At 57.1% G+C, this 12,510-nt stretch overlaps 3 protein-coding genes across 4 annotated transcripts; all 3 read left to right on the top strand.

Moving 5' to 3' along the window:
* The first annotated feature begins 591 nt into the window (after positions 1-591).
* On the top strand, positions 592-4,534 carry HYAL1 (hyaluronidase 1). Of its 2 annotated transcripts, XM_047849675.1 has the most exons (4): positions 602-2,056; positions 2,523-3,446; positions 3,791-3,880; positions 4,079-4,534. In XM_047849675.1, exons 1-4 carry the CDS (start codon positions 2,036-2,038, stop codon positions 4,394-4,396), a joined length of 1,353 nt encoding a protein of 450 aa, XP_047705631.1. In that variant the 5' UTR covers positions 602-2,035; the 3' UTR covers positions 4,397-4,534. The 2 variants fall into 2 exon arrangements, with proteins under 2 accessions (XP_047705632.1, XP_047705631.1); XM_047849676.1 differs by lacking the exon at positions 3,791-3,880 and having other exon boundaries at positions 592-2,056.
* A 1,453-nt stretch (positions 4,535-5,987) lies between these two features.
* HYAL3 (hyaluronidase 3) lies at positions 5,988-12,228 on the top strand. Its single transcript, XM_047849679.1, has 4 exons — positions 5,988-6,793; positions 9,986-10,896; positions 11,295-11,384; positions 11,502-12,228. Exons 2-4 carry the CDS (start codon positions 10,003-10,005, stop codon positions 11,775-11,777), a joined length of 1,260 nt encoding a protein of 419 aa, XP_047705635.1. The 5' UTR covers positions 5,988-6,793; positions 9,986-10,002; the 3' UTR covers positions 11,778-12,228.
* On the top strand, positions 6,821-9,250 carry NAA80 (N-alpha-acetyltransferase 80, NatH catalytic subunit). The gene is given in 2 exon segments (XM_047849680.1): positions 6,821-8,177; positions 8,179-9,250. Coding segments are annotated over 2 exon segments (894 nt in total). The 5' UTR covers positions 6,821-8,147; the 3' UTR covers positions 9,043-9,250.
* Positions 12,229-12,510: the final 282 nt, after the last annotated feature.

Genomic DNA, 12,510 nt, shown 5'->3' with positions numbered 1-12,510 from the left:
TGTTTCCCTTACACCTCTGACTTCCCATACCCAGCTGGGACCCTCAAACACACCTGTGAGCTATCCCACCCGCATCTGTAACACCCACATCTGTGATCTCTCCCACCGAGCTTGGACCCCTACACATACATGTGCAAAGCTGTGATTTCCTTCACATGTTGACCTTATACAACTGTTACCTTCCCCAAACAGCTGTGGCCTGTACCTACCCAGCTGTGACACTCCGTGCAAACCTGTGATCACTTCACATCACTTTCCAGGAGGACCTGGAAAGACAGCCTTGTGGAAAGTGCAACTCAGGGACAGCCGGATCTGTGGGTGGGCAGGTGGGGGTAATGGGGAGTGAGGTGGCCTAGGCAGGGTATGAGAGCAGAGAGGGCAGGCAGGGCTGGAGTGACCACAAAGCTGGAGTGACCCCAGACACACACAGAACTTGGGCCCATCTGGCCAGACCAACTCGGCAAGGGCAGGTCTATGGGCAGGGCCCTGGGGTCAGGGAGGGCTTTGGGTGTTCCTTCCTGCCGTTCCACCATTAGAACTTCTCCCCTAGACTGAGGCCAGCTGGAGGATGCTGGCCTGATGGTTGGCTGGATTGTGCCAGTTGCAGCCTAGGTTTCTAGGGGCACCAGAAGGTAGTACAAAGCCTTAGGGAGAGGGAGTCAGGGCTGCCTTGATGTTCTCCTGTCCCCTCAGCCCTGGGGAGTTGTGCCAGTCTCCCTGAGCCTGGTGGCCATCACTCTGGGACCCTGCTTCCACCAGGATCAGCAGCCACCATCTCTGTGATTAGATGCTGTGCTTGGGTCCTGGCTGATGTACCCACAGCCCCCTGGCACCATGGGCCCACTGTCAGCTTCTCCATCCTTGCCTGCAGGACCAGGTCCAGATGATAGCCAGGTGTGTCACTGCTTCATTGACCACCATGCCAGGCAGGGGATCACCGGCTCAGGCTCAGACTGGGCTGCAGACTCACTCAGGTAGCACTTTCACCTGGGCCAGGGACATGATGTTCCCTTCACCCCACCCTGGCAGGCAAGCCTGGGCCTGGGGACCTAGCAGGTCTCAATAATCAGCTTCTGAATCAGCAAACAAGTGAAATCACAAAGGAATGAACAAACATGTGGTCACTGACACACCCGTGGTCAAACATGGGATCTCATAGTCACAGGACAGCAGAGTCTTCAACACCCAATCCAGTCACCAGGTCCCACACTTGCACATACACACTCTACTGGAGCTTGCACAGAGGCCTAGATAGTAGCTGACCTGGGCTTCACAAAGACACACTCACTGACCAGCCCTGACTTCACAGACACAGCGCCTTTCAGACTCAAGTCCCGAAAGCAGAAGTGACTTACCCCCCTAGGCATAGTCAGTATAGGGTCTGAGGCCACAATACTTCTAGGGACCCCCAAAATCTTAATTTTTTTAATCAGAAGAAGATATATATTAATAATGAATATATAATGACTTAGGTTGGGATTATATTTGTCTTTATACCAACATAGTTGTAAAATGTATTTTTTGACGTTTTGAGAAAGGGTCCCAAAAAAGCAAAAGTGCTTAGGGCCCACAAATGTCATAGTGCAGCTGTGCAGGAAAGTAGGCTCCCTTGGTATAGGTACTGAGGCACCCAGACTCCAGTACCACAAACAGGCCTGCCAGCTGGGTCTGCCAACCAAACAGCAACCCCCTCCCCCGCACTGCCTCCACCCCCACCCCAACACAAATAAAGCCGCAAAGCCCTGCCCCAGTGCTGACCCAGTGGGCGGGGCCGCTTCCGGCCCAGCCCCACCTCCTACCAAGGGCACTTTGTTAGGGGTGCTGAGGTGGCTCAGCTGCCTGGCCCAGCCCTCCAACCCCGGGCCTGCCCCTCAGCCCGCCCCCAGACTGGGTGGGGTGACCCCCTACAAAAGCTCAGAGTTTCCAGCAGCAGCAGCTTCCTCCAAGAGTCTGGTGCAGCTGGGGGCAGAGTTGAGGAACAGAATCTTGCTGAGCCCTGCCTAGGCCCTCAGCCTGGGGTCAGGAAGTTTGGAGGATGAGGCCCTTCAGCCCTGAGGTCAGCAGGGACAAGTGGGCAGACTGGCGGGGATACAAGGAGGGTAGGGCTGACCTGTCTTTGGTCACTGAGCATCTCCTCCTCCAATGGCTGGCCAGGATTCCTGCCGGGAGAGACAGGAAAGGACCCCCCCCCGCCCACACCCCCATCACAGTCAGGTCAGCCTCGCGGCTGAGGGCCTGGCTCTTATGAAAACACATATCATGGCTTCTGTGGCTCTTGGGGAAGGGGATTGGTTAGCTTAGGCCAGGGCAAAGTCTGTGGGAGACAGGGCAGAGGCCCCTCCAGTGGCAGTGCGACCCCTCCAAGCCTCTCCTTTGCCCTCTGACCTCCCTGAGCCCTGCAGGTCAGTGTTTACCTAAACCCAGAGCAGGGGTGGATTAATGAGCAAGGGGTTTGGCCAGCCTTCCCTGAGCAGGGGTCAGAGAGTTCAGGGCCTACTCTCAGCTTTGCCTCCCCTGGCTAGGTTTCACTAGAACCACCCTGTGCCATGGCAGTCCACCTGCTTCCCATCTACGCCCTCTTCCTGACCTTGCTGGACAAAACCCAAGGCTCCAGGAGCCCCATGGTACCCAACCAGCCCTTCACCACCATCTGGAATGCAAACACCCAGTGGTGCCTGGAGAAATACGGCGTGGACGTGGACGTCAGTGTCTTTGATGTGGTGGCCAACCCGGGGCAGACCTTCCGCGGCCCTGACATGACCATTTTCTACAGCTACCAGCTGGGCACCTACCCCTACTACACGTCTGCCGGGGAGCCTGTGTTTGGTGGGCTGCCCCAGAATGCCAGCCTGGATACCCACCTGGCCCACTCATTCCAGGACATCCTGGCTGCCATCCCTGCGTCTGACTTCTCAGGGCTGGCAGTCATCGATTGGGAGGCATGGCGCCCACGCTGGGCCTTCAACTGGGACGCCAAAGACATTTATCGGCAGCGCTCACGGTCACTGGTGCAGGCACAGCATCCTGACTGGCCAGCTCCTTGGGTGGAGGCCGCAGCTCGGGACCAGTTCCAGGAGGCTGCACAGGCCTGGATGGCAGGCACCCTCAAGCTGGGGCAAGCACTGAGGCCTCGTGGCCTCTGGGGCTTCTATGGCTTCCCTGACTGCTATAACTATGACTTTCTAAGCCCCAACTATACAGGCCAGTGCCCCCCGGGTATCTGTGCCCAGAATGACCAGCTGGGGTGGCTGTGGGGTCAGAGCCGTGCCCTCTACCCCAGCATCTACATGCCTACAGAGCTAGAGGGCACAGGGAAGGGACAGGTGTATGTGCGGCACCGTGTAGGTGAAGCATTCCGTGTGGCTGTGGGTGCTGGGGACCCTGATCTGCCAGTGCTGCCCTATGCCCAGATCTTCTACGACGGGACAAACCGCTTTCTGCCCTTGGTGAGTCTCCCTCTATAACCCCACCCACTGTATAGCCTACTTTGTCAGGCATCAGGTCCAGTAAGTGAGGCTGCATGGCCTTGGGGCACTTTCATCCATTCTCCATTCCTTGAGCTCTGTGTGCCACGCTCTGTGCTCAGCACAGATGATTCTTCATTCATCAGAAAGACGTAGTGCCTGGTGCATGGCACGCACAGGCCAGAGTGAGGATGGGCTTGCCTCTCACCACCAGGGCCAGAAAAGCCCAGGTGGGGGTTATGAATTATTTGTCCCATCCAGTGTTGTTACAGCAATCTGCTGTGGGGAGGGAGGAAGGCCCTTCAGAGCTATGTCCCTTTCCTCAGGACGAGCTGGAGCACAGCCTGGGGGAAAGTGCAGCCCAGGGGGCAGCAGGAGTGGTACTCTGGGTGAGCTGGGAGAACACAAGAACTAAGGTGAGCTCAGGCCCGGGGTGGGGGGAGGGGGGTTAGGGTGGGGGCAGGGGCAGGGGTGGAGCTGCCAGGCTGACTGGCAAGACCCTGGCCCACCCTTTCTATCCCTTCAGTCCTGACTGGCCAGCAGGTGAGTGCCTCAGTGCCCTAGGTAGGCCCATGCATGGCCATGGTGTCCCTGTTGCTCCCCTTCCTACTCAGGAATCATGCCAGGCCATCAAGGAGTATGTGGACACCACACTGGGGCCCTTTGTCCTCAACGTGACCAGCGGGGCTCTTCTGTGCAGTCAAGCCCTATGCTCAGGCCATGGTCGCTGTGCCAGGCGCCCCAGCCACCCTGAGGCCCTCCTCATCCTCAACCCCACCAGTTTCTCCATCCAGCCCACACCTGGTGGCGGGCCCCTGACCCTACAAGGTGCCCTCTCACTTGAGGATCGGATGCAGATGGCTGTGGAGTTCAAATGTCGCTGCTACCGTGGCTGGAAGGGAGCATGGTGTGAGAAGCAAGGCACGTGGTAATTGGCCACGAACTAGGATACACGCATTGAACATCTTGTTGACATTAAAAATAAAAGTTATTTTACCAGCAAAAATGGGTTTAATCAGGAACAGTAGAAAATTGCAACTTGAGACATGTGAGCTGTTGCAAAACCAAAGAGGAGCGATCTTTTACATAGGAAAGGGGGGAGTTTGAAGGGCCCATTACAAACAGAAAGTCCATTGGAGTAAACCTGGGGTTCAAAGTGTGGTGACTTTTCATTGACTGAGTTATGGCAGTCTCTCATTGGCTGGGCTGTTGTCACACAATGAGAAAATCTTTCCTCCTGCTGGAATAGTAAAGTAGGCTTCTCCCTGTTGGGTCTGCAAAGAGCTGCAAGGAGTGGCATGGGTGAGTTCCCCCTTCCAGCCTCCCAACTCCATTTTATTTTATTTATTTATTTTTTTTCCAACTCCATGTTAAATGAGGTTTCCTTTATTCAGTTTCACAACCTAATGCATTCTGAGCCTGGCCACAGCTTTCTCTTTTTTTTTTTTTATTTAAAAAAAATTTTTTTTAACGTTTCATTTAGTTTTGAGACAGAGAGAGACAGAGCATGAAAAGGGGAGGGTCAGCGAGAGGGAGACACAGAATCTGAAACAGGCTCCAGACTCTGAGCTGTCAGCACAGAGCCACACGCGGGGCTCGAACTCACAGACCGCGAGATCATGACATGAGCCAAAGTCAGCCCCTTAACCGACTGAGCCACCCAGGCGCCCCTGGCCAGAGCTTTCTCCAGTATAAGCAGTCACACACAAGTCATGGTGACAGCCAGGAGTACATTCAGCCACGGTCATGAGCATATGCCTGCACATGCTTATAGACCAGGATAGCTGCCTAAGGGGTTAGAGCCTCCAGCACCCATCCAGCTGGGTCATAAACATCTCCAGAGATACTAAGCCAGTCTTTAAACTGTAGCAATCACAAGAACTGACATTCACTGAACACCTACGCTTCCTCAAGTCCTGTGTTAAGCATTTTAAGTAGACTTACTTGATCCTAACACGACGTTATGAGGAAACTGAGGCACACACTGGAAGGGCAAACATTTTGCCCAAGGCTGCACAGCCAGAAAATAGAGAAACTGGAATTCGAAACCCAGGCTGTCTAACTATAGAGGTAAAGCACTTTGACTCCTACTGTGTTGACAGTAACCAGCCCTGCACGCAACCTGCTCAGAGGCACCAAGCTCGCAAATAAAGCAGACACGATTCTTGCTTCAGGAGCTATTAATGGAGTGCCTAAAACGTGCAGGAGCCGGGATCCAGAGGGCACAGGAAAGGCTCATCTCTCTCACTCAGGCCTGACGTCTGTCCGAGGGCGGCTGCTTCCGAGGATGGGGCCCAAATTTCAGGAGGAAGCTCTACCTGATCGTTTCCACAATGGACCCCTTTCCAAACGGGGACCACAGGAGCCGAGGCCTGCCTGAGCTTAGGGTGGGGCGAGGTGAGGCGAGGCGAGGCGAGGCGAGGCGAGGCGAGGCGGAAGTAGAGCCGTGTGGAGGAGGGACCTGTACCCGGCCAAGGCTTTGGCGCGACGGGCCCGGTAGAGCGGAATCCGGGAGGATCTAATAGGTGCCCAGGAGCCAGATACTGGGCCTGCAGGCGACGGGGAGGAGGTGGAGCCTGCGCTCGGTCCCAGCTGGGATACGTAGGGAGCGAGGTGCTGTGGCTCGGGCGGGGCTGGAGGGGCAGAGGCGGAGCCATGGCAGAGACCAGGTCTGCGTCGGGGGTGTTGTGACGCCCTGAACCGGGGGCGGAGCCTAAGCCGTGGCGCGCGGAGGCGGGGTGGGGCCTAGCTACCTAGAGAAAGTCGACCTGGTCCGGTGCTGCAGGAGACGACGGCTGCAGTGCGTCCGCCGCACCGCTAGGGGCCAGCGCGGGCGGTCAGAAGAGTCCAAACCACAGACAGCGAGAAACCGACCCGCGCGGAGCGAGCACGCGAAGCGTCCCGGAGCTTGGCTTCAGCATGTCAGTACCTCCCCCTTCCCATGCGCCTTATGTTCGTCCTCACTGTCCCCCGTCTGTCCCATACGTGCGGTCTTCAAGTAGCTATGCCGTCCCGCACGCCCTCCCTGCTTCTGTCGTTCTCTCCCCTAGCATGCCGAGCCACACCCACCCAGAGTCAAGCTGCTGAAGCACACCCTCCCCCCCAAAACTCCACGGTTTGTCATCCACTAGGAGGGAGGGGGAAACCGAGGCACAGAAGACACTGCCGCCTCTCCCTGAGGACACAGGAGCCCCGCCCATAGTGGGTGGGGTTGGCCACGAAGGGGTTAAGACCGCGGGGAAGTCTGGGGCTCCAGACCTAGGGGTGGATTCTGGGGCTTCCTCCCTCTTGGTCCAGAGCTGTAGCTGCTGCGGAGGTGGCCGATGCAGGTGAGGTGCTTATAATCCTCTGAGTGGGGTGTGGGGTTGTGGGGGCTACCTGTGCCTGACCAGTGTGGAATTGGCCTCAGGCTCATGGGGCCTTTTGGGGGAGGTGGGGAAGGAGAGCCAGGACGTCCTCTCTGGAGCAAGTGAGTAGAAAAGTGAGGCCCAGTGGATCCCCCACTGCCAGGAATCCCCTCAGCATAGACTCTCCTGGCAGAAGGGCCTGGGGTAGGACTGGCAAACAATGGGGTTTAGGCACAGGAGGTCTGAGCCCCCAACCTGATGGCCGTTGGACACCCTTGTGGATTTAGGAAGGAAACTGTGGTCCTTATCTAGGGCGACTACGAAACTCAGGCCAGTGGGGAACCAAGCCTGCAAGAGCCACATTGCTTTGTGACAGTGAGCCAGGCCCCTTGCTAGTGCTGTTGGAACCCCATGTGAGGGGACAGTTGGGTCCATGCCCAAGCAGAGTGTCCTGAGCTGCATGGGGATGGGGGGGGGGGGGGCATGGGCTCTGTGCTCCAGGCAGGAAAGGCAGTTCAGTGAGGGGAAAACTGATCCTAACGGGTGGGTGATGGGTATCCCAGGATTGGTCAGGTGACAGGCATGGCCCAAGTGGTCAGAAAGGCTGGGACCTAAAGTGTAAAGAGAAGGAAAGGGCAGGGGAGTTCCTGGGGACAGCCAGAGGGAGTTTTGGGTGGGTTTAAGTAGGGGGTCATGGTGCCTAGTCTGCATGTTCTGATGGCCAGCCAACCATGATGGTGTAGGCTAGGTCCCCTTTCTGGGGAGGCCAGAGTTGTAGCCAGAGAAAGTGGGGCCATGACTCTTGGGTTCTGCCCCAGCCTTTAGCCTTCAGCTTTCCTCCAATGTGGGGCAGGACACCCTGGAACCATTACCTCTACTGTCACCTGAGTGAGTCACCTGAGTCAGGTATAAGGGATGGTCTCCAGGTGACCTGTGCCATCAGGTGAGTATGGGACAGAGACAAGGTGTAGCTTACCAGTTCCAGGATGCATGGCTCCCCTAGCACTCTGTCAGCCCCTCCCTGCCCCAACACTGTCCTCCTTCCTGGCACAGCCTAGCATGGCTGTTGTCTACAGGAGGAGCATCCTTGTGGTCTGAGGAGATAACCATTGTCTGGAGACCATGCTGTTAATCCCCAGCCTGGCACTGAGCCACCTGCAACCCAGCAGGAAATGACCATGGCTCCCAGCCTGACTTAGCTGAGCCTGGATCCTACATGTAGGGAAGAGCTGACTCTGAGCCCTGGCTCATCAAAGCTGACTCCTACCCTAGACCCTACACACCAGATAGAGTTGATCCTGAGTACCAGTCCAGCCAAGCTGACTCTGGATCCTGCATGCCAGTCAGAGTTGACCCTGAGATCCAACCTGGCCACGCTGACCCTGGATCCTGCACACCAGCCAGAGCTGACCCTGAGCCCCAGGCTAGCTGAGCTGACCCTGGGTTCTGCATGCCATCCAGAGATGACCCTCAGTCCTGGCTCGACTGAGCTGACCCTGGATCCCGCACACCAGCCAGAGGAGACCTCAGCCCCCAACCTGGCTGAACTGACCCTGGAGCCTGTGCACTGCCGACCTGAGCTCCTGGATGCCTGTGCCGACCTCATCAATGAGCAGTGGCCCCGCAGCCGTGCCTCCCGCCTGCATTCCTTGGGCCAGTCCTCAGACGCCTTCCCCCTCTGCCTGATGCTGCTGAGCCCCAGCCCCACACCTGAGGCAGCCCCCATCGTGGTGGGCCATGCCCGCTTGTCACGGGTGCTGGACCGGCCCCAGAGCCTCCTAGTGGAGACAGTGGTGGTGGCCCGGGCTCTGAGGGGCCGTGGCTTTGGCCGCCGCCTCATGGAGGGCCTGGAGGTTTTTGCTCAGGCCCGGGGCTTCCGCCGACTACACCTCACTACCCATGACCAGCTGCAGTTCTATGCCCACCTGGGCTACCAGCTGGGTGAGCCTGTGCAGGGCCTAGTCTTCACCAGCCAACGGCTGCCTGCCACCCTGCTCAGGGCCTTCCCCAGAGCCCCCTTTCCCCGGCAACCCTGCAAGGCTTCTAGTCTGACTGCCCAAACTGCCCCAAGAGCCCCCAAGGGGCCATCATTGCCGCCACCTCCTCCCCTGCCTGAGCCCGTGACCACCTCACCCCCACCTCCTGCAGGGCCCCCTCCACAAAGCCTGCTGGAGACACAATACCAAGACCTGAGAGGATGTCCCATATTCTGGATGGAAAAAGACATCTGAGGGCTACCCAGGACAAGGCACTGTCCTTCAGGGTTGATGGACTGCCTAGGACAGTCTGGGCCTCAGCCCATTGGCCATACCATAGTCCCTAGACCCTGGGAGCAGCTTTAGCCTGGCTATGTTTCCTGAGTACCAGTGGGGGCCAGTAGATGGCTTCATGGCTGTGGCTCAGAGCTGTCAGTGTGGCTGAATAAAGGCTTCTGTTGGATGTGGCTGTGACAGTTTATTTGTTGACCTCACTCTCACCTCCCAGCTTCATCTTAGATCCCCTATCTCTGCAAGAGTCCCCAGATCAACCTTGGCCCTAGGGCCATGGATAAAGGGACACCTGCCCTTTGCCCCTCCCACTCTGCCAAACCCAGGTGACAAGGTATCCGTTCCCTTCTACATTCACTCATCACTATTCACTCAGGGGCTACTGTTTGTCAGGCTCTGGACTGGTCACAGGCAATGGGGAACGAGACAGACAGTACCTCGACCCAAGGGACAGGGGAGACAGGCAGGCATACAGTGTCAGGATCCGTGCTGGGACAGTGGGAGCCCAAGTGCCCTCAGTGCATTTAGAGACCCAGGAGGCCTCCCAGGGGAGGTGATGTCACAGCAGAGACCTGAGAGCTGAGTAGGAATTAAGCCAGGCAAAGGGGAGGATGTTAAGTGTTCTTGGGGCAAGGTCTAAGAAAGAGGTCAGAGGGGACTGGTGAGAAGTGAGTGGGCTAGGTGTCAGAAGGCACAGTGGTGCTGTGACAGAGATGGACAACACGGGAGCTACGTGGGCCAACGTAGGGTGTTACTGGTTTGAGAGGCCTAGAGGACCACATGGGGACCATCCTTCCCCAGCCTCCATCCTTGGGAGTAGCTGGAGGAGTGTTCCCAGCTTTCCCTGCTGTATAGAAGGTGTGGTCATGGCCATGAATTCTAAGCTCACACCCCCTCTCTCCTGCAGGTTTCTGTCCCTGGGGCATGATCATGCAGCTGGGCCTCGCCCTGGTACTAGGAATGGCCCTGTGCCTGGGGTGTGGCCAGCCCCTGCTGTGGGCTCCTGAACGTCCCTTCTCTGTGCTATGGAACATACCCTCAGCACACTGTAAGACTCGCTTTGGCGTGCACCTGCCACTAGAGGCTCTGGGCATCACAGCCAACCATGGCCAGCGTTTCCATGGCCAGAACATCACCATCTTCTACAAGAACCAGCTTGGCTTCTATCCCTACCTTGGGCCCAGGGGCACAGCTCATAACGGGGGCATCCCCCAGGCTGTCCCTCTTGACCACCACCTGGCACGGGCTGCCTACCAGATCCATCTCAGCCTAGAACGTGGCTTTGCTGGCCTGGCAGTGCTGGACTGGGAAGAGTGGTGTCCACTCTGGGCCGGGAACTGGGGCCGCCGCCGAGCCTACCAGGAAGCTTCATGGGCTTGGGCACAGCGGATATTCCCCCACCTGAACCCCCAGGAGCAGCTCCACAAGGCCCGTGCTGGCTTTGAACAGGCAGCCCGTGCCCTGATGGAGGACACACTACGGCTAGGCCAGGCACTGAAGCCCCATGGGTTCTGGGGCTTCTATCGCTTCCCAGCCTGTGGCAATGGCTGGCATGGTACAGCTTTCAATTACACAGGCCACTGCCACCCAGCCACTCTAGCCCGAAACACACAACTGCATTGGCTCTGGGCTGCCTCCAGCGCCCTCTTCCCCAGCATTTACCTCCCACCCAAGCTGCCACCTATTCACCACCAGGCATTTGTCCGATACCGCCTGGAAGAAGCCTTCCGTGTGGCCCTTGTTGGGCACCCACATCCCCTGCCTGTCCTGGCCTATGCCCGCCTTACATACCGGCATTCTGGGAGGTTCCTGTCCCAGGTGAGCGAAAATTGAGATCTAGGGGTCTGAGTGGGGAGTCATGGTCCTGTCCTAGGAAGATCTGAAGAGAAGACCTTGCCCAGGGGAATTTGATGGGGAGACCCTGATCTAGTTCTGAGTGGGGAGGTACTATCCTGGAGCATCTGAAAAGGAAGTATGGCTCTGCCTTGGAAAATCTTGAGGGGGAAGGCAAGGCCAACGTTTGGAGCCCTGGTCTGAGGGGAGACATTTTCTGAGTGGAGGACCCAAGAAGCCACTCAGAGGCTCAGTGCCAAGTAACCTTACTCTAGAAGTGGAATCAGATCATGGTAATGAGCCAGAAAAGTTTCTTGAAGGTAGAGGTAGGCCCAGATGGATCTGACCAGCCCAGCCCTGGCTTAGCAGTTCTTTGCTTCCAGGATGACCTCGTGCAGACCATTGGTGTGACCGCAGCACTAGGGGCAGCCGGCGTGGTGCTCTGGGGGGACCTGAGCTTCTCCAGCTCTGAGGTGATCATTGCCCCTCCAGCCTGCCGTACAGCCCATCCTGGGATCCCAGGGTTCGGGGGAGAGACCATGTCAGAGCCATGAAGCAGGAACATTGATACATACTTCCCCTCTCCACAGGAGAAGTGCTGGCATCTCCATGACTACCTAGTGGGCACCCTGGGTCCCTATGTAATCAATGTGACCAGGGCAGCCATAACCTGCAGTCACCAGCGGTGCCATGGCCATGGGCGTTGTGCCCGCCAAGATGGAGGACAGCTGGAAGCCTTTCTGCATCTGCAGCCAGATGGCAGCCCTGGAGCTTGGGAGTCCTTTAGCTGCCGTTGTTACCCGGGCTGGGCTGGCCCTACCTGCCAGGAGCCTAGACCTGAGCCTAGGCCTGAAGAAGCAACATAAAACCAGAGGTTACCTGCCCCTGACTCTCTTGTCCCTGCTGCCATTTTTCCAGTCTTGGAGGACAGCTCTGTCCCACTCTTGTTCTATTCAGTTTAGAGTCAGTCCTCCCATACACACCCTCCCTTCCCATGGGATACCTGGGGAGTGGAAGGGGCCAGGAAAAAAATGTTGACAGACAAACAGACAAAAACGTTTATTTTGTTTACACTATTTTAAAACCAAAGGTCCTCTGAGGTCACTTGATCCCTCCTGATAAGCAGCCCCAGGGAAAGTCAGAGTTCCAGATGGTTAGAGTTGCCAGCTCGGGGCTCTGTTCCTACTACTCCTCAATGGGTCCATGGAAAGGTCACAGGAGACCCATCCAGAGACAGGTGGGCTCCAAGATCTTGGCTAAGGTCTGTAAGTGCTATTATTTGTCCTCTGCTTCAGCATAAAGTCACTTTTTCTTTCACCGCCTAAGGTTTATTCACCAAGTTCCACTAAACCCCCAAGCTCTTCCTGTCGCCGAGTGTCCGTCCGCAAGTGCCCAGAAACGCTGGCCCTGCCTGACGTACTAGGCTGCTCCAAAGAGGCAGCTTCAGTGTTAACAACTGTGCATGCATGCACGTGGGCGCGCGGGGGGCGGTGTACACAGGGCATTGTGGGTGCATAGTTCAGCTAGAGCGTCGTGGGTTTACGGGTCTCAGGAATAGACTACAATTCCCGAGGTGCTCTGCGCCTAGCCTGCGGGCGG

The sequence above is a fragment of the Prionailurus viverrinus genome, chromosome A2 (genome assembly GCF_022837055.1).
Source record: "Prionailurus viverrinus isolate Anna chromosome A2, UM_Priviv_1.0, whole genome shotgun sequence".
NCBI classification, from domain to species: Eukaryota; Metazoa; Chordata; class Mammalia; order Carnivora; family Felidae; genus Prionailurus; species Prionailurus viverrinus.
This window is presented reverse-complemented; position numbering and strand designations above follow the sequence as displayed.

Bases quoted from the DNA above. Each gene is read 5' to 3' on its own strand.
- HYAL1 (XM_047849675.1), top strand. From the start codon at position 2,036: ATGAGGCCCTTCAGCCCTGAG. The intron at 2,057-2,522 runs GTCAGCAGGGAC...TCCCCTGGCTAG, and splicing joins TGAGGCCCTTCAGCCCTGAG to GTTTCACTAGAACCACCCTG. The intron at 3,881-4,078 runs GTGAGCTCAGGC...CTTCCTACTCAG, and splicing joins GGGAGAACACAAGAACTAAG to GAATCATGCCAGGCCATCAA.
- HYAL3 (XM_047849679.1), top strand. From the start codon at position 10,003: ATGATCATGCAGCTGGGCCTCGCCCTGGTACTAGGAATGGCCCTGTGC. The intron at 10,897-11,294 runs GTGAGCGAAAAT...CTTTGCTTCCAG, and splicing joins CTGGGAGGTTCCTGTCCCAG to GATGACCTCGTGCAGACCAT. The intron at 11,385-11,501 runs GTGATCATTGCC...CCCTCTCCACAG, and splicing joins TGAGCTTCTCCAGCTCTGAG to GAGAAGTGCTGGCATCTCCA.